Source organism: Malaclemys terrapin, chromosome 3, assembly GCF_027887155.1.
Source record: "Malaclemys terrapin pileata isolate rMalTer1 chromosome 3, rMalTer1.hap1, whole genome shotgun sequence".
Lineage (NCBI taxonomy): Eukaryota > Metazoa > Chordata > Testudines > Emydidae > Malaclemys > Malaclemys terrapin.
In genome coordinates, this window is record NC_071507.1 from 12398273 (window position 1) to 12418533 (window position 20261).

Consider the following 20261-nt stretch of genomic DNA (forward strand, 5'->3'; position numbering starts at 1 on the left):
AATCAAAAGGAGATACTGTTCAAATATAACCCTGAGTAAAATATCTAATACAGACAAGTCACTGAACACATCTGGAAGTTATGATGCCCTAAATATCTCCCTGTTTGGCAGTCATGTAGCAACACTAGACAAAAGAGAAAGCAATAAGTGGCTTGTTACAATGATTGTTTTGGACTGCTAAGATGTAAATAGATGCCATGTGAGCTTGTTTTGATGATATCCATAAGTTTATATAGCCTCTTAACGAAGTTAATTACATAGCTGTATGCTCACCCACATATTTAAATCCACATAATACACAGGCAATATTTTTATGCATCATAATCCAGCACAGGCTAAAGATCAATACATCTTGAGGATGCATACATGTGTTTTTCCACATTTAATAACTACATTTAAAAGGAAATGTTTTCTAAATGACAACTAAAAATGTGATGCTTAATAAAAATGATGGTGTATTCTCAGTTTGAGGGCTTTGTTTTACAAAAAGCATATTGACAGGAACACTTTTGTAGTTCAAATTAGTTTTGACTTAAGGTTACCCTCAGCTTGTCTTAATTCCCCTCTCTACTTCTAAGAAGGAAAGAAGAAACATTGCAGAGGGTAGTCCCTTCAATAAGCAGAGACGTATACAGGTATATTCCAAAGCCAGTGAAAGTTAAATGCAAGAAATCCCTACATCATAAAAGAAGGTTTAATTACATTTCAAATATAGCTGAAAATAGCTTTCTTCCTGTACCATTAACATTTACAAAGCCAGCACTGCTCCAGGAGCAATCTATTAGTTAACTGATACTGCCTAGTAAAACCGGCCAAAATTCAAAGTTTCCAGTTCATGGAATATTTCAACATTTCAAAATTTGGTTTTGGCCAGGTTCAGGCTGAAACCAAATGTCTGAAAGTTTCTCATGAACCAGGAATTCTGAAAAAAGATTGTTTCAAAAGCACCAAAACATGGTGTTTCCAAAACAAAATATGATCCCCAATTCCTGGCACCTCTTTTGTGAAACTGACATGATATCAGTTTCACCACTGCTATTCAATGGCGGACAACAGTGAAACTGACAAATTTCAGCAGCTGCCAGGGATCCTTGTTATGCAGACTTCCCCAGAGCTGGGCACCCCCGGGCTTCCAAACTTCTGGACCATCTGGCTCTCTGAGCTACCTGACTCACACCACCTGGGGAGTCAACTGGCCCAGAGTCTGGAAACCCTGGCTCTGCACCCTAGCTCAAATCAAGGCTCTCAGGACTTTCAAAGTCACAGCTCAAGCTGAGATTTCCAAGCTTCTGGATTCAGTGACAGCGAGCCTAGAATCACTGTGAGCCCCGGCTCCAGGCTTACAGCAAGGCACCTGAAGACTCTGAGACCCAGCTCAATCCAAAGGCCCCAGGCTTCCCATTCTACTGTAGGACCCTAGAAACCTGGGCTCTCCTGCTCCAAAGCACACTGCACAGCTGGGGTGTACCTGAGCCACGGACCTATGGTTCCGTGGTGACCTGGCAGGGAGCAGGAAGGTTTCCTCAGGAGTTTCCAACCTGCTCTACTGCCTAGCCAGCAGAATACAACTTACCTTTGCAATTCCCACAAAGTTTCATGGAAACTATGGTTACATCTTTGGCAATTTAATAGGGAAGATTGAAAGACATCCAGTGCATTTTCCTCTTTAGCATAAAACAATTTTAAGGTATGAAAAATTTGGGGCCTAAACTATCAGTCTCCTTTCCTCTCTTAAGTAATTGAGAAAGCTAATCTTCACAAATCCATTAAAAATTATGAAGGTTTCTTATAGATTCAGGACAAGGACAACCTTCAACAGCCAAGAAAGGAACCCATCCTATCATTCAGAGCATAGTAAAGCAGGAATTCATTAAATATGCCTGAATATGATTCAAAACAAAAGGCTCTTTAGTGTGTAAACTGATCAAAAGAGTGAAAAGAGAACACTTCATTGGAAAGATTACTCCAGCTACAACTTGGTTTGGATTGAGAAATTGTCCTAAAAAGTACAAGCCATTTACAAAATGTGAATTTAAGTTCAATTTTTAACAGGCAAACTTTCAGGTTGACTTGGGCCTCAATCCAGCAAGACACTTAATAACGTGTTTAACTTCAAGGAAGTGAGGAGTCCTATTGATGTGCCCCAGTGCATTTCTTGGAACCTAAATGGCTCAAGGACAGTGATAAGGCTCTGGAGCCCTTCAGTTCTAGGTTACCAGTGACCTTAAGCCACTGTCATCTGGAAGCTGTGTGGCAGTTTAAATGAACAAATTGGTGGTTTCAGTCCTGAATGGACAAGCATACAAAGACCTTTACCACAATTAACACTAGTTGGAACTACTGGTAGCATTGTTGGCAGTGGCAAAGGGCTGAACAGGTTTAGAGACTGAACTATTCACCCTGGAAGTGATCCTTCTAGAATAAGACTCATGCACATTGACAGGACAGGGTGGGGAAGCTTGCACTTCCACTACTCTTGGCTTATCTGTTCAAAGTCCAAATATTTGTGTGGAAGCTTATTCCGCCAGCCCATCCTACCTGCCCTGAGGCTCCCCTCTCCTACAGCTGCTTTTCCAGCCTATGGAGTAAGTAGTGGCCACAGCCGATCTGTACTACTTGTATATCCACTGGCCCAAATGCCTGTACATGATTATGGAATCTATAGGCCAACTCATAACTTGCTATTGATAGTGTCCTGTAAGCTAGTTTATACTGGGAGAGTACCAAGACCAAATATGCAGTAAGCGGACTGTAGAATGTCTCCCATCACTTTTGCACCTGAGATGGCTACTTCGCCACTTCAACCGCGCCCTCAACATATGAAGCTCTCCAAGGTTCAAGAAGTGAAATTCACATGCTGTCAATAGAAGACATGAGTCTCTAGCACCTTTCACCACCATAAGAGTTAATTAGTTTTGACTTTAAAGTGTACTTTCATTTTTAACTCATCTAAAGGTTTGTGCTTTCAACAAGCGTACTGTCCTAGAGATTTGCTTTTAAAAGACAATTTTATACATAGGTTTTGATTCAGTGTAGTATGTCGTAATAGTATTTTCAAAAAGTCTTTTCCTTTAACATGGCCTTTCAAGAGGGCACCACTGGATTACCAAATGCAGCGCATAGGACAAAGGCCATCATCACCTGAGAAATTGTACATGCCTATAGGTAATAAGCAGCACATAAGCATGAATTTGGGATACCAATACGTCATTCAACTCCAGAAAACCGGTAAAAAGTATTTGCACAGTTTTAGCCTCCATAGCAGTTAAAATTTATATAATCATGATGAGATTACAAGATTGGTTGGTATCACTAATTTAAAAAAAAAAAAAAAATCAATATAACGCATTACATGGATTAAAAACTGATCTCAAAGAGTAACTGCGAGTCACTTTGCATCCAAAGCCAAAGGTCATGTTTCTAGCGGAGGTTCAAAAACATTGACTCTTGGCCCAATAATATTTGAGTCTATGATTTTTGAAGGAAATAAAACTGCTAGAAAGTCACAGATCACAACAACTGGTAATATAGGAACGATAGATCAGTTCAACAGAGATCTGTATTGCTTGGAAAACTAGTGTTATTTGAACATGTATTTTTTAGTGCAGTCAAATTCAAGGTCATACATCCAGGAAAAAGGCAGGTCACACTTACAGGATGGTTAACTGTATCCCAGAAAGTAGTGACTCAAGAGGACTTGACAGATGACCTACTGAACACAGATTCCCAGGACAATGCAATGACTCAGAGGGTTAACATGATCCTTGGATGTACCAACAGGGTGTGATGGGGTATACAAACCCCACACTGGGCCCAAAGGGGTCAAAAGGCAATACTAGGCCCAGGTAGCCCTGCCCTTTTGGGTCTGCTAAGCATGCTCTGGCTGGAGAAGTGGGTAAAAGAAGCTCAGAAGCCCAGGAGGACAGGCTGCTGGAGAGATGACTCCTTCTCTGGGAAGCTAGATGGAAGGCTGAGCCTGAGAGGGGGCTACAGAGTGGGTAAGGCCCACAGGCAAGGCCTTCTCCAACCGCTACCCTCTTTGAGAACCAGCAGGTCCTGCAGGGCCCTGCTCACTTGGACTCCTTTGTTAAGTTATTGACTGCCCCAAATAGGTAGGAGGTAGCCTAGAACTGCGGATGTAGACTCTCCGCAGGGAGGACCCTGCTGGTGTTGCTTCCCACAAAGCCCAAGGCTGGGACCCAGTGGAGAGGGAGGGCCCCCTGCTATACCCCCGTTAAGAGCAAAGACCCAGATGTAGGTGGAGGCCAAATCACTCACGGCTTAGCCCTGGTCTACACTGGGGGGTGGTGGTGGGGAAATCAATCTAAGTTACGCAACTTCAGCTACGTGAATAACGTAGCTGAAGTCGACGTACTTTGATCTACTTACCGCGGTGTCTTCACTATGGTGAGTTGACTGTTGCCTGTGCCTCTTGCTGAGCTGGAGTACAGGAGTCGACGGGAGAGCGCTCGGGGATCGATTTATCGCATCTAGACTAGACGTGTTAAATTGATCCCCGCTGGATTGATCGTTGCCCGCCGATCCAGCCAGTAGTGAAGACATACCCTTAGAGTCAGAAACCACGCACTTCTACTGCCCTGACAGAGCGACAAGGGGCTGGAAGTCAGGTACACTAACTGCACTAATCCCTCCGAGCACCCGGTTGCACAGGGAAATAGAGTGTAGATGTAGAAAGGTGATATGTCTCTCACACTGAAATAATGGGACTTACTGGATTTGGGTGCAAGTCTGTGCTCACACTTCAGAAAGGATGCTGAATAGTTGGACAGGGTTCAGAATCATTAAGTCTGGGAAACCTGCCTTACAGCAAAACTTAAGCTCAATCTATTCACCTTAACAGGATGCTGAGACAACTTGAACATGGTCTATAAGTACCTACATGGGAAGAGATTCTGAATAGTGAACAGTTATTTAAGATAGCAGAGATATAACAAGATCCAATGGCCGGAAATGAAATGTTGACAAATTCTAACTAGAAATAAGATGCAAATGTTTAGCATCTAGAATAAATTAGCCATTGGAACAATTTATTTTGGGACATGGTAGACTCTCCCTCAGTTCAAGTCTTTAAATCAAGATTGGAAGTCTAAAAAACTATGCTGTACTCAGCCACAAGATTCAGGTTTTATGCAGAAATTACTGGGTGAAATTTCTGTCTATAGTCAATCTAGATCATAATGATTTCTTCTAGCATGAAAACCTGTAAGTGACCAATTTCTAGCCCTATACACTTAAAACACAAATGTAAAAGACCTTAAGAGCAGTAATATTGTATTTAGTGGTTGATCTAGTTTCTCACCTGTACAGATTGCACAAAAGCAAAAAAGAGTGAACTATAGAATTGTGTCTTTAAAGTTAAAAATAGCAAGGATAAGAGGGGCTTTCAGAAGCTAGCTGATATTAAGATAGTCTTCCCCTCCTGCTCCCATCATCACCACAAATCCCATGAAATTTCTAGTCCATCAGTTCCTACACCGACAAATACCTCAGCATGTACTTTAGTGGCAAGGTCAACCACCACAAAGCAGAATAGAGTAATTCTGGTAATGCCAGTTACAGTTCCATAGTTAAAGTTTTGCACAAAACTGGGATTTATCCTTTCATTTAGGAAGAATACAACATATCCTCCCCAAAATTAGAGCACTGAGAATTCTTGAGTAAATGCATACATTTATTTGAGTTTAATAAGTTTAGCTCCTGATGTCAAACCATTGTCCCTAATGGTCTTAATGGAATCTCTTCAGACTTCCCTTATAGTTGAAAACTCACTGAAATCTTGCGCTTATGCTACACTTGATTTTTAGGATTGATAGTTTTCTCTCGGCGATTCTTCACTACTGAAAGTTTCTCCTTCAGCAGGAATTCTGCTAAGGACTGCCTTCTTCAAAATGGCTGCCACCACCTATTGTTTTTAAATGGGACTCAGACCACAAGCTGCCCTTGCAAAGACTGCCACCATTTACTTCCTCCTCAATGTTCCTCAGCAGCAGAAGGAAATCTTCCCCAAATCACCACAGACAACAATGGGCTATAGTAGCCATTTTCAAAATGGCAACTCTTCATGAGTTTGACGTACAGTTTTTCCTTCAACCTGTGTTGAAAGATGCACTCACTAATAAAAACAGCAAAAAACCTATCCTTAAATATATTTTTTCAGGAGCTACCTGTTGTATCAGATCTAACAGACAGGGAGGGTGAAACTGGGATGGTTTTGTATACAGGGGAAGGAAGAATATCAAGGAGTGGGGGAAGCTGGGGAACACACGCCATCCGATTTGTGGGGTTCTGGCAATGCAAAGCAACTGTAAACTGGCTAATGCTCCAACTGCTTTGTGCTCCTCCAGAGCCACACCTAGTAGTGTGAAGGAGTAAGGGATAACATTCCTCTGGAGTCCGGGGCTTGGAGCTGGCCTGGCTGTTGGATTATCCCACCCCCTGCACCTGAGGAAAGATGCAGACCTTAATTAGCTGCCCTTTATAAAATCCTCCAGGAAGTGAAATTGCATGGGCAGTGCTCCCAGTGGACTGCCCTTGGAGTTCCAGTGAAAAACTGCTCCAGAAACCCAAACAGAGAAGAGGGGAAACTGTAGGGGAGCCCTGGAGGTCTGAGGCTCTAACGTCAGAGCCAGGAAACCTTGCTATGGGAATTAACGGATGCAGGAGTCAGATTTGGGGAAGGGATTGCTATGTTTGCAGATTTTTGAAGAAAGCGTGCAAGGGTGGGACTGTGTTGGTTAAAAAGGCTCAATTAAAGAAACCACCCCAACTAAAGGAAGGAATCCCAGGAAACTAAGAAGCACAGAAAAAGGTTACCTCAGTGAACTGGCCTGGGAGAATAAAGCTTGGTCCAACAAGAGGAGGACACTATAAGAGAGGCCTAATCTATTACAAAAATCCAGATAACAGACAGTTACCTTTTCTGTAACTGTTCTTCGAGATGTGTTGCACATTAGGTGTGTGTGCTCGCCACATGCACCAGTGCCGGAAGCTTTTCCCTCCGCAGTATCTGTAGGAGACCGGCTCTGGCGCCCTCTGGAGTGGCACCTGCATGGCACAAATATAAGGGGTACCACTGGTTCCTCCCACCCTCAGTTCCCTATTGCTGGAAACTCCAACAGTGGGGAAGGAGGGCAGGTTGTGGAATGGACATGAGCAACACATCTCGAAGAACACCAGTTATGGAAAAGGTAACTGTCTTTTCTTTTTCGAGTGCTTGATCATGTCCATTACACATTAGGCAACTCCAAAGCAGTACCTCTGTAGGTGGGTAGAAGTTCACGGACGTGTAGTTTGCAACACAGCTTGGCCGAACCCAGTGTCATCTCTGGCCTGCTGAATGATGGCATAATGAGCAGTAAACATGTGAACAGAGGATCACGCTGCGGCTCTACAGACATGCATCATTGCGTTCTTGCTGGGTGGCACGTGCCTCAGAGGGTCTGCGCCAATCTACAGGCAAGGTACACCTCGAGTCCTTTGATCGGTGCCCCCAGTGCGGGGACCGAAGTAGGCTCCGCTGAGCCTGCCTCTCCAGTCCTGAGGCGTGACAGCTTCGGGCAGCAAACATTGGCGGGACATCCCTCTCGATGGGGATCAGGACTGCTGAGGCAGGGACACACGCATAGGTCCCAATGCGGGTTTTCCCCGAGATCGGGGTACTGCGGGAGCCGGTGTGGGCAGCACAGGGAGTGTCAGGATTTCTTGAGCCATTCGAAGAGCTTTGGGCATCAACGGCACCTGAATCTGGCTAGGGTCTGCACCGCTATCCGGGGTCACAGGCAGAGCAAGAGATGGGCTGCACCGCTCGACTTGAACTGGGGCCCAACTTCCCGAAGGGGGGTTGAGCTGCACAGCGCGGGTCATGGTTCACCCCCAGCCCACTCCTGTCCCTTACGAAAGATAGGAGATCTTCCCCTCCCAGTCTTTTTTGGCTTCCTCCCTGGAGCCGTGGAAGGGGACTGGGGCCGGCTCGTGGACGGCGCCAGCGGAGCACTGCGCACGGAGGCCGCAGTGCTCGGTGTGGAGTCGGACCGCTGCTCCGGTGCCGGAGTGAGTGCCGACTCCATTAGGAACGCTTTCAGATGGATATCATGCTCCTTCTTCGTCCTAGGTTTAAAGAACTTGCAGATACAGCACCTGTCACTTGTGTGCCCTTCGCTTAAGCACCTTAGGTAGCTGGTATGTGGATCGCTGATGGGCATAGGCCATTCATAGCGATTGCAGGGCTTAAAGCCCGGGGACCGGGGCATGCCCCATCCCCCGGCTGAGTCCCATTTGGGACTAACGAAAAGTTGAGAACTACTACTAAGGGTAACTAAGAAACTACTAACTATATACAACTATATTACACGTTTTCAAAGTTCACAAGAATAGAAAATGAAACAACGCTAGTCGAAGCAGCAGATGTTCCAGCACCGTCACTGGCGGCAAGAAGGAACTGAGGGTGGGGGGGAGCCTGTGGCACTCCTTATACTGCGCCATGCGGGCGCCACTCCAGAGGGCGCCAGAGCCTGTCCCCTACAGATACTGCTGAGGGAAAAACTTCTGGCACTGGTGCATGTGGCGAGCACATACACCTAATGTGGAATGGCCATGAGCAAGCACTCAAAGAAGAATACCATGAATCTGACCCTAGACATGACTTAAGGTTGATACTACATTTTAATGATTTGACATTAATGATTATTAAGTGTATTTGGCTTCCATTAACAGTTTCATACAGTAAAGAAATTCCTAAACAAAAAATGTTGAAGTTTGAAATACTTTAACAACTTAGGGCAAAACATTACAGCAAATGTGTAATATATACAAAGGAATGCAGAGTTAAACTTAAAACATGTTAAGTTATGGAAATGGACATTTAGGGCACACAAACACCCTAAATCTATCTCTAAGAGACATATTTTTCTATTCTAGGCCCACAAGCACTAAAGTGCCTTATAATCATGTTACATGGCTGAAGGCAGAGGTAAAGTTCTTGGGTACCCTAACTGCATTTCCATACATCAACATGTTTAGATTTTATTTCAATTTAATCTGACCTCGGAATTTCTTGAGCAGTTGTTTTGGGGAAAACTGCAACATCCCTGTAATACGTTTACCCAAAACTACGGATATGTACTCAACCATAAATGCATCTTAATACAGTTTGCCTAAGACTCTACAGATTTGTTTTGCTTTTCAGCTAAGCTATGTGATTTTGCAAAGGTTTTTGATAACTATTTCAGAGTTTTTGGAATAAAAGCTTTACAAAATAGCATATATAATGCTAAAACAGTAGTTTGGTCTTTAATAGGCTTCATGATTGCGGTGATATCTGTATAGTCCAAGCTGAGGCATCATCAGAAGTTAAGCTCTTCAGACCAAATTTGTGATATTAATTACAAGTCACATAATAAAGTTTGGGGTGTTACTTTATGGAATTATATTTCATGGTGAATATTTACTGAGCAAGTTATTTGGATACATTTCTTATTTTTGGGTGTAATTCTGTGGTTCACATATGAAAAAGACATACTTGAATACAGAATGTTGCATACTTTGAGTGTGTACTAACTATTTTGGAAACTAATCTAGCATTCCAGATTTCAGAGGACAAGTCTTAAGACCACAGTCTCACAACATTAGAGCTGTCCTATATGATGAGGACTTCATAGAAAAGGTACAAAGTTCAAGAAAATTTGAATATTTTCAAAAAGCAAGATTTAGCCAAATCTACCTTTTCCTCACTTGACAGAAGTACTATTTATACATATGCTTAAATAATCTGATATTTCTAGGACTGGATGTTTCAAATAGGCATCTAGTTAAATAAATTAAACAGATTTTCAAATACCATAACTGAGAAGTTTACAACTGTCAAATGCTTAAATCCTAGTTTTTGTTAGTGCACAACAAAAATTAAGTTATATAATCACAAGGTTTTCCATTCCCCTCTCCTACTAAAATCTGTTCCATTCTTTAGAGCAGTATTTCTAATCATTCCAACCTGGGTTCATCATCTGAATATTTCATTAATTTTTTTCAGATATGATTAACAGATACAGCAATATAGAAATTTCTATCACTGTCAAATCACAAACATTAAATTTGGGTTAATGGTCAATCTGATATTTTTCTTCAGTAACTGATCTATACAATTATAAATATAGATCTTCATAAGTATTGTGTGATGTTTCTGTTGGAGTAGGTAACATGGTGTTTCTATACTGAGATTACCATTAAGGCAACAGGTATGTTAATGATTCAAGATAGAGGCCAGGTCTACACTTACCAGGGACTGATGCTGCTGCGATCAATGCTGCGGGGGTCGAGTGAAGACCTGCTAAAATCGACTGCAGCGTGCTCTCCAGTCGACTCCAGTACTCCACCAGAACGAGTAAGTCGACGGGAGAGTGTCTCCTGTCAACGCAGCGCAGTGTAGACACCACAGTAAGTCGACCTAAGCTATGTTGACTCCAGCTACATTAATCACGTAGCTGGAGTAGCATAGCTTAGGTCGACTTACCTCAGTAGTGTAGACAAGGCCACAGTATCCAAGTTTAAAATAAACTATGAATCCAAGATATTAGGAGTAGTAAGGACGTGTTTTCTATCTCTGGGGATCAGATCAGACTCTAACCAGTCATACAGCACCCCCGGCAGTCAGTTCATGGAGTGGACTGAAACAGTATCAGAGAGGAGGGTTTTGTACACTTTCCCTTTTAACGCAGTTTGAAAAGAGAATACTGCAGTTGGAAGGGGGGAGGGAGGGATTACAAAAATAATATACCAGCAAACTACAGGAATTAACGTGGCTTAGCACAGCAATCTGCTGAGCAGCTGCTAAATAACTACTGCGTAACTGAAAACAGAAACAAATGCAAGTAATTAAAAATAGGTATGTTAAAATGAAATTTAACTCTGATATATAACCCCAGCTATGCTTGGGCTAAGCTGAGTGACTGTATTAGATCTAATTTTCCTTCATATTGCTCCACTTTGACAAAGACAGCAGCATGTAAAGCAAAGTAATGTTCATCTGTAAGTAGTGTCACAGATTTCAACCCAACATGTGACTAGATAAAGCCATACAGCCACCAAGATTGTGTTTGCAGGAGTGAATCAATCTTATGTCCCTGCTCATGTAAAGTTTGCTGCACCCCAGGAACGTGATTCACCACAGGAGGAGGAAGGCAATGGTATAACCATCATCTGTCCTGGGCTTCTATCAGGGAGGACAGTTTTGTTTTACTGTGGATCTCATCAGACATACTCAGTCAACACATTGGGGGGAGGAGGGAGGGCATCTCCTGGGTGCCCTTGCCCTAATTTGCCCTGTGCTAAGCTTATACATTGTTTGGGCTGCACTTTGCTGCTCTGGCGTCTCAGAGAATTGCAAGTAAGCTTGCATCACTGTGATCCCTTCCAGGTAGGCTTTACACGACTAACAGGCTAGAGTTCTGCCAGCAGAACACAGGCAGTGAAATGAGCTCATTTACCTGCCACATGATGAGAAGTAATAGAACTTCCATAGTTAAGGTTTAGCCAGAGTCTTCTGTTTAAGGACCATTTTTCCCCAAAATGTCCTAAAATCTACATGTATACTCAGATTGTCAAAAATATGAGCTATCTAAGCCTGACCTAAACTTATTCATTCTTCCTAACCGACACACACGCACACACTTCCTAGAGATTTTGAGTTAATAACCCTTTCATCTTCACCTTAAGAAAACCTTTTAAGAGAGAGAACCTTCAGTTACCTTTGTGGAACAATGTCTGCTGTGCCACACTGCTAGTATTCACTGGAGGAGCAGTAGAGCAGAAGACAGGGAAAGTGCATGGCAGTAAGAGAATGCCAGTGCACATTTGGAGATTTGCGTGGGCACCCAGAATATGCAAGGGGTTATTAGGATGAGATAAAGTATTCTTGTACTCCACTTGTGTAGACATTAAGTGGACATAGCATATTACGGATAGTACAACTGTCCAATTAGGAATGAAGCAAAAGTATGCTGAGGACACAATTTCTTTATTCACAATGCCTGTTGCCATTTCCACAGGGTCAGAGTTAAGGTTGGGGGGCAGGCAGGGGAAGAGGAAGGAAAAATACCTTAACTCTATTTCCTGGGTTTTAGTTTACATTTAGGCACCCTCTGTGTTCTAGAAGGGCAAAAGGCAGTGCTGGGCTACCTTAAAGTGCACTGTAACATCATCAGTGATAGTGGGTTAATCCAAATGTTGTAATCCCAAATTAAGATTTTATACAAATTTGCATTCCATTGACCCACTTCACTGAAACAGAAGTCTCTCTCCAGACAGTGGGTCATCCATCTAGACACACAAGGGGCATGTTATCAGCCCTGATCTTCAGTTTTTACTTCAGAAACTGATTCCCCAGAATAATCAGCTCCACAATTTGTGGGAACCGTAGAATATTTAAATCTACCTCCCTGTGGTAATTTGGGTAACATGTCTGTACAGCTTACGAATTCTGGTTGATACTATGAAGTTATTAAAAGATTACTATATCAGAGAATACCTGACTGTGGATGTTGTATCCACCACTTGCTGACATGGGTGAAGCATGTAACTACCAGATGAGGGACAATGGACTGTATGCTCACCCAAGGAGGCTGGCTGGAGCTGGAAAAAGATACTTCCTCTACCTTGTCTGCAAAGGGCTGGTGAAGTCAAGAGTGGAGAAACATAAGCAGCAGAACAAAGGAACAAGGTGTTGGTTGGGGGGGGGGGGGGGAGACGGACATACAAACTTGAGAAATTCACAAACAGGAACAGGAAGCTTTGGGTAGGAAAGGATAAGAGATGGGCAGGCTTTTGCAGCAGGGTGTTCCGTTTAACTGGAGACCAGCCAAGGTCAGAGAAACCTAGCTAACCTAGAGAGGCTCCATGTTTCTGAAGGGAAGTCAGAAGCGGCAGGGAAAGGATCCCAGACAGCTCTGCTCAAGGCCTGAGAGCTCACCAGAGTATCGAAGAACCTGACACAGGGAAATAGTATACAGTTGAGTTTATTATTTTGTGTAGATCTATTTCTTGTGCAATTAAGCAAAGAGCAATGGTATTTTGGAATCCCATGCCAAGTCTGTCTCTCTCTGTTGGCTTTCACTATCCTGAAGAAGTGAGTTGTAAACCCAGAATGCCTACACTGCTGCAGTTCTGGGAGAAGGTATGTTTAACTTACAGGGGACCCTGAGGAGTCAGCATTGGTCCCAGGGATGAGGCAGTTGGACCTCAGGGTCTCATCCCTCAGAAAGGGGTGTTAGGGAGAGGAGATGGACCTCTAGGCACACACTCAGGGTACAAGCCAGGGGTTGGTGCCTGGACTCTTAAGACTCTGGAGGCTAAAAGTCACACAGGGCTCAGTAAGGTGGATTCCCATCGCAGCAGTCTAGTGAGTTCCGTCCAACACAGGAACTCAACCAGATCGGACACATCTCCCAATCTGCCTTTGGCTCCAAAATTCATTCATTTTCAGCTTGTATGTATGGTATGTGCAATTTTATAGGTGGGGCTGGTAGCACCACCTATTAAGGTTGCAGACACTTCCCATCATAAGAGCTTGTTTTCAGTTGTGTATAACTTTGCCAGACTTTAACCATTTATACTGAAGTTTTCCTTACTATATATACACACGCATATTGAGACTGTGCTGAGGTGATATGGAATCCCTGATGTTATTTAAGCTTTGCCTCTGCTAAGCTTATTGTCCTGAAGTTTTGATAAGCTAAGACAAGGTCACAGTGGCCATGAGCATTTTTAACCAGTGGCATCTAGATCTGCTCTAAGCCATTTTATGACAGCGCTTAATGCCATTTGGCAGTCAACACTTGAACACTCACTGTTGCTTCTTCCAATGGTGCTAGCAACAAAGGAAATTTTAGGTAGGCATAGAGTTAGTGTAAGAAGCCTCCTTGACTATCTCCTATGACTATGTGGCAGCTGCTGTATATAATACCCTTAAACCCCATTGACTTTAGAAAAAGGAAACAAGGAGTGTAAAAATATTCTGTTTAATCAAGCCAAGGAAATTTGTCAAGACCTTTGTTTTTTTAGAAACTGGAAACGTTGTTACAAAGTTTCATTCAGCAAGGCCTATGAATCAAATTATCTGGAAAATGAAATATATTGTGGATCTGTATAATAGTTAATACGATCAAGTATAATGCTGTCTTAGTTCTGGAGGGTATCATTGTTTGATTATTTGAGTATCAGCAACTTTAGACAGGAAACTTCTTGATGTTTATATACATTACGTCACTGATTTGCATTACTTATTGACCTAAAATGGAGCTAAAGTTTTAATTATAAAGGTTAATTATCCAAGTTCTACAGAATATTAGAAATTAAAACATCCTTATGTACCATGACTAATACCAGTGAAGTGAAATGCACTTCAAAATATGAAACCATTTTTAAAGTCACTCTGACCTGTTCCTCCTACTCACACAACCAGTTTACTCACTTGTAGTCATGATACCTGGTGAACATGCTGGTATCCCATGATCAACTGCCCATCTGTAAGCTCCTTCACCAACCAAAAAGCTAGAACACACAGAAGAAGGAATTTAAACAAAAAAACCTAACAAGTGCTTCTTCCTGGGCAAATTGTTTGGTTTGGTGGCTTTTAAATGGCAAACTATCTGCTTTTGAAAGAAAGTCCCCACTAACTGCAGAGTTGACCCTTTGCCTAGTTTTACTATGAGAGAGGACATGTAGTTATGAGACATGAAATAAGTTTATTTCTTACAACCAGTCCCTTTTTTTATACTGCTGATAACTTTGAAGACTCACATACATCAAATTAATAGGGATAAAATGGAAATACATTTCCAGTTAAGCAGGTTTCAGAATATTAAAGGGTATGCAATAAATGATTTCTGACAATCAGTTTCCTTTCACCTATATTTCCCAGGATAAAGATCACAGGCAGTTTCAGACGCTGGATGTTTTTGCAAAACATTTGATGAATCTGCTGAATTTGAAAAAGATTTGAAAAACCATGTCTGAAATACTGATGTTTCACTTGGCCAGTGACAACGATTGTATTACAATAGTAAGATACTAGGCAGCATGTCTGTGCATGCAAGCAGCAGTTACTAAAAGACTTTAGAACTCTGGAAATAAATATTTTAATTGGCTGTCAATAGTTATACCCATGTTTATAAGCCTTAGTAAATGCAGGGAATAAGATGGAATTTAGAACATAAGAATGTCCATACTGGATCAGACCTAACATCTATCTAGAACAATATCCTGTCTTCCAACAGTGCCCAATGCCAGATGCTTCAAAGGGAATGAACAGAACAGGGCAATTATCAAGTGATCCATCCCCTGTCATCCAGTCCCAGCATCTGGCAGTTTAAGTAGTATTTTTGATTAACTGAGATTTTAAAGTTTGCTTTTTCATACACTAGCTCTTAGCATTGTCTCCTGATTTCACTGTTACCTGATGCACTATTGAGAAGCGCAGTTAACTTCCTTTCAAAATATGTATGCTACTTAAAGTCTGCAAGGTATTTCATCTTCCCTCTTCAACATTTAGACAGATTTATATTAAGAAAAATATTGCATTTTTAATGCATTGTAAAGATGCTCTACATTGTTCAGCTGCATCTTTAATAAACTGTTTCCCATTTGGATAGGATAACTCATTTGGTTAACAAAACGTTGTAATCTTTATTTTCCAACTTTAGGTTAAAAGATGGAGTCACCATAAAGACAGAGAGTAAGATAAAGGATTTCAAAATCCATTATTCTTTTAACTCTACACAAATCTTAAGTTTAACCCTTAGAAAAAACGTATCTTTTCATAAGAAAAGGCAAACAGGTTTCTTAGAAAAAAAGTTATTTTAACTGACAAGTTTACAGGACTTCTTAAAAATCAAATTAGGAATAAGAATTTAGTAATAGTACAAATCTGTGTCAACAGCCATGAAGAAAGAAATTAACACTCAACATAGTATCATCTTCTATCCACAATATTTCATTCTATTCACAGCTGCACCAAGTGAACAATAATATGTTCCAAGATGAGAGAACAAAGCAAGTCTTCCTTTTAGAGGCATGCTATTGCTCATGTGTAACAAACAGCATCAGCCTTCTGTGGATAAGAATAACCTTCAAATATTGCATTCATTAAAAGACCAAAGGCTAAAAGAAAGTCAAGCAGAACAAAGCAATTACCAAGGTGGAATTCTGCCAGCAGAGAGTTTTCCCTTCTGCCCTTCACACAACAACCTATTTGCAACTGAAACAGGATTCTTGATTCCTGAAAAGAAATAGGAACAAAAATTTTAAATGTTGTTTCACAACTGTTGCAGGGTTTATTTTCACTAACCAACATTAGGAATTCAGTTTCCCGTTGATATTACAAGTTTGCAGGACATTTGTTAAGGCAAAAGACATTGCCTGCAATATCAGAGATCTCAATAGGATGGTAAACTGATAACTGTACAAAGGCTTGGCACTTGCTGTTAAAGTTAGCATTTTCTTTAGGCGTGCACTGAAATGTGACTGCCCCACTACAAGAGTCCAGAAATTCAAAGTTGAGAGGGAAGGGGGCCAAACACTGTAGCAAGAAAGGGACACTTCTTTTTACGCCTCCTATAAATCATGAAGCAGTTTAAAAAATAAAAAAAAAGTCCATTCTTTCTCAAAATCTTTTGCAGTCACCTTTAAAACAGCTACAAGAGAAGGCAATAGGTTCAGAGTGATCCTCTTCCTGATTCTCAGAGATGTTTGCTCATTTATTTCTCCATTTCTATGATTATCAGCTTTAATGATATGGAGGAAAAACAAAAACAGGACATTTTGCAGTCCTCAATAGCCTCCCCTGGTTTTACTACATGTATTCATTTTCAGAGACAGAAAAATCTATAATGCCCCTTGTAAAAGCATGTAAGTCAGTAGCACTCTCTATGATATTTTTCAACATCTCAGGTGTTTTGAGGCTTGAACCAACTTGATGCTGTCTCTTTAAAAATGTGTTTCATAGGATTCTACAAGTGAAGAGACATTTTAAATTGACCAAAACAGAGATGCTGTGTTAACAGCAAGATTCATTTTCTCATCACACTGAGAGCTGCACTAGCGTTAGAGGAACACATTTTGTAAACCATTTTTTCTCACTTTTTACGTCAGAGTTGTGACAAAAAAAATCTTAAACTCAATATGCCTTAGCCAGTGAGAGTAACAACAAATGTCTATCTCAGACAGCTCTGGAAAAGTTGTGTCAGATATTGTATGTTTCAAATGAAATGTAAAAGTGTACACCATAACATTGAATTAAGTCAAGTCTGCAAGTAGACAGACTGTAAAAGCAGATTAAGCCATATTATTGTTTCATTTTACATATTCTATTAGCATCTCAACACTATTTCTACTTTGCAGCATAGCCAAGGCCCCAAGCCTAAAAGGTGCTCCACTTGAACAAACCTGTATCCATGGGAGCACCTTACAGGATCAGAGACTGAATTACCTTCATGACAATCTAGAATGCTAAAAAGAGTACTTAAAAGCAAATTACAGAGTTTTATAGTAATTATGGGCCCAATCCTCCTTCCATTGACTTCAATGGGAGTTTTCAGAGTGAAATTGAGAGCTCTCCTTCTCTCAAGGGAAAGCATTAATCATCTTTAAACAGGAACTGTTTTTATGCTTTATAGTATACAGTTAACATACCACTCAGTGCTCCAACTGCTCCAAAATTTAATGACTTTCCATCCATTATACTGGCATCACATTCTATCTCACCCAAAAGGTTTAGGTTAGATCCCATTCCTGCATTTGTAAAGGGGGAATCCTAAAAACATAAGAACAGGCCACAGAGTAAGATACATACACATACCATGACTTCATATCAGGGCCGGCTCCAGGCACCAGCATGGGAAGCAGGTGCTTGGGGCGGCCAATTCAACGGGGCGGCACGTCCGGGTCTTAGGCGCCAATTCAGCAGTGAGTCCCTCGTTCCCTTTCTTCCTCTTTGAGCTGTTGCCAAATTGCCACCTGAGAGGAAGAGAGGGAGGACCCGCCGCCAAACTGCCGCCGAAGAAGCGGTGCGATTTAGCTGCCGCCGAAGTGCCGCCACTCTTCTTCTTTTATTTTATTTTTTTTGCCGCTTGGGGTGGCAGAAAAGCTGGAGCCGGCCCTGCTTCATATATCCGAAACTCAGTATCATTGGACTGACAGCACTCACCTGGACGACAAAAAAAAAAAAAAAAAAAAAAAAAATCTATGGAACTTTCTACAGCAAGTAACTGAATTGCTGTAGAAAAGGAAGCTTCCCTAGATGGTTATCTTGGACATGTTCCAGTGTAAACTCAATATACATTACAATGATGGTGTATTTAAAATGCACTGTGCTACTATAAAGGACAACTCTAGCCATACAGCAACTTAGGAAAGCCTTTTGTTGAAGACTAGATTTGTGGCAGAAGCAAAACTTCTCCAAGGAAAAAAACAGATCAGTGCATTTGGCACCAAGAACCTTCTACCAACTAATTCAGATACACACGTGCCGCCTCCACAGTAGAGGCCACATACACACACAGTCTTTTCAACTAGACATTGAGTACTAGGACTGGTGATGACTTACTGAGGCAAAATGGTGGGCAAATTGATAATTTTCCTTAATATTCTAAAATTAAGTAGGGTTTGAGCTTTGCCCACACAACAATACCTGCCTGATGGAACACCACCACCACCAAAAAAAAAAAAAAAAAAAACACCCACCACTTCAAAGAAGTTCTGTTTGACCATTCACCTAGAGACGGTCATTTTGATGGGCGTGTAATTTCTTCCATAGGTGGAAAAGTACACTTCAATGCTTAGTCTGTGTTCTCATAACAAATTTGCAAAGCTAGTGTATATTTGTTATGATTGATAATCTACATTTCTACAGCACTTTCATCCTCAAGGATCCCAAACAAACAGTCACCTACACAATCACAGATTTAAAAAAAACAGAATTATTCCAGTAGTCCTGCCTATTTTCATACTACCCACCACTCCATAACTAGTTCAATTTTTGCTACACTGAACTTGAATTGGCAGCAAGACATTCAGGAAATGTCACACTGTCCAACACAAACAAAATGGTGTGGGAAGGGGAGAACAGGGAAGGAAAGGTTAAGTCCAAATCTCAAGCACGTCTTCTCCCTTTAAGTTTTGTATCTCCATTTCTGTGACTGAAGTGAAAATGCCTCTGGGGTGGCACAAGAGAGCTGTTTGACATCAGTACTAGACAACTAATTTAACTGGAGAACAGACCATATCTAATTAAAGATTTAAAATGAATTTAACTGAATAGTGGTTAATCAAGTTTTGTTATAGTTCCTTATGGAAGCAACCTAGAAAAGGATTAGCATATACTAACCTTGGTCCTAATAAATTGAAAGGATGATGCAAAAAAGCAGTTTAGACAGAGATGGAGGGTCTAGGGACTAGAATGTGGAAAATGGCAATCCAGAATACAGAAGAGAGGGGAAAAAAGTGTTGGGAAATCCAGATCAGACAGTAGGATCTCAAGCTGAGAGGAGTGTCGGAGGGGTTTATATAGGCTTGGAATGTTTATATTTTTAACTGGTAAATATCAGCAAATGTTGATTACAGATACAAACCATGACAAATTATTTCCATGGATAATTGAAATTTACAGACAGTCAATAAAAGAAAAATGTTGCCTGAGAACTTAGAGTCAAAATCCCCGCCGGGATCCGATTTGGATATGGATGTTTTTAATGAAGTAATAACTAATGGGAATTGTATGATCATGGGAGACTAACTTCCCAGATATAGATTGGAGGACAAGTGCTAGTAATAATAATAGGGCTCAGATTTTCCTGGATGCGATAGCTGATCGATTCCTTCACCAAGTAGTTGAAGAACCAACAAGAAGGGATGCCATTTTAGATTTGGTTTTGGTGAATAGTGAGGACCTCATAGAAGAAATGGTTGTAGGGGACAACCTTGGTCCGAGTGATCATGAGCTAATTCAGTTCAAACTAGATGGAAGGATAAACAAAAATAGATCTGGGACTAGGGTTTTTGATTTTAAAAGGGCTAACTTTAAAGAATTAAGGAAATTTAGTTAGAGAAGTGGATTGGACTGAAGAACTTGTAGATCTAAAGGCGGAGGAGGCCTGGCATTACTTCAAGTCAAAGTTGCAGAAACTATCAGAAGCTTGCATCCCAAGAAATGGGAAAAAATTCATAGGCAGGAGTTGTAGACCAAGCTGGATGAG

At 41.3% G+C, this 20261-nt stretch overlaps 1 protein-coding gene across 3 annotated transcripts in view; it reads right to left on the reverse strand.

The window, feature by feature from the left end:
• TASP1 (taspase 1) overlaps nucleotides 1-20261 on the reverse strand; it is a 157581-nt gene that overhangs the window by 110887 nt on the left and 26433 nt on the right. For all 3 annotated transcript variants that reach the window (XM_054023754.1, XM_054023752.1, XM_054023753.1), the window contains exons 5-7: nucleotides 17701-17821; nucleotides 16204-16288; nucleotides 14483-14562 (exon numbers count right to left, since the gene is read on the reverse strand). In XM_054023754.1, coding sequence (XP_053879729.1) covers nucleotides 14483-14562; nucleotides 16204-16288; nucleotides 17701-17821 — 286 coding nt within the window. The remainder of the gene's footprint in view (nucleotides 1-14482; nucleotides 14563-16203; nucleotides 16289-17700; nucleotides 17822-20261) is intronic.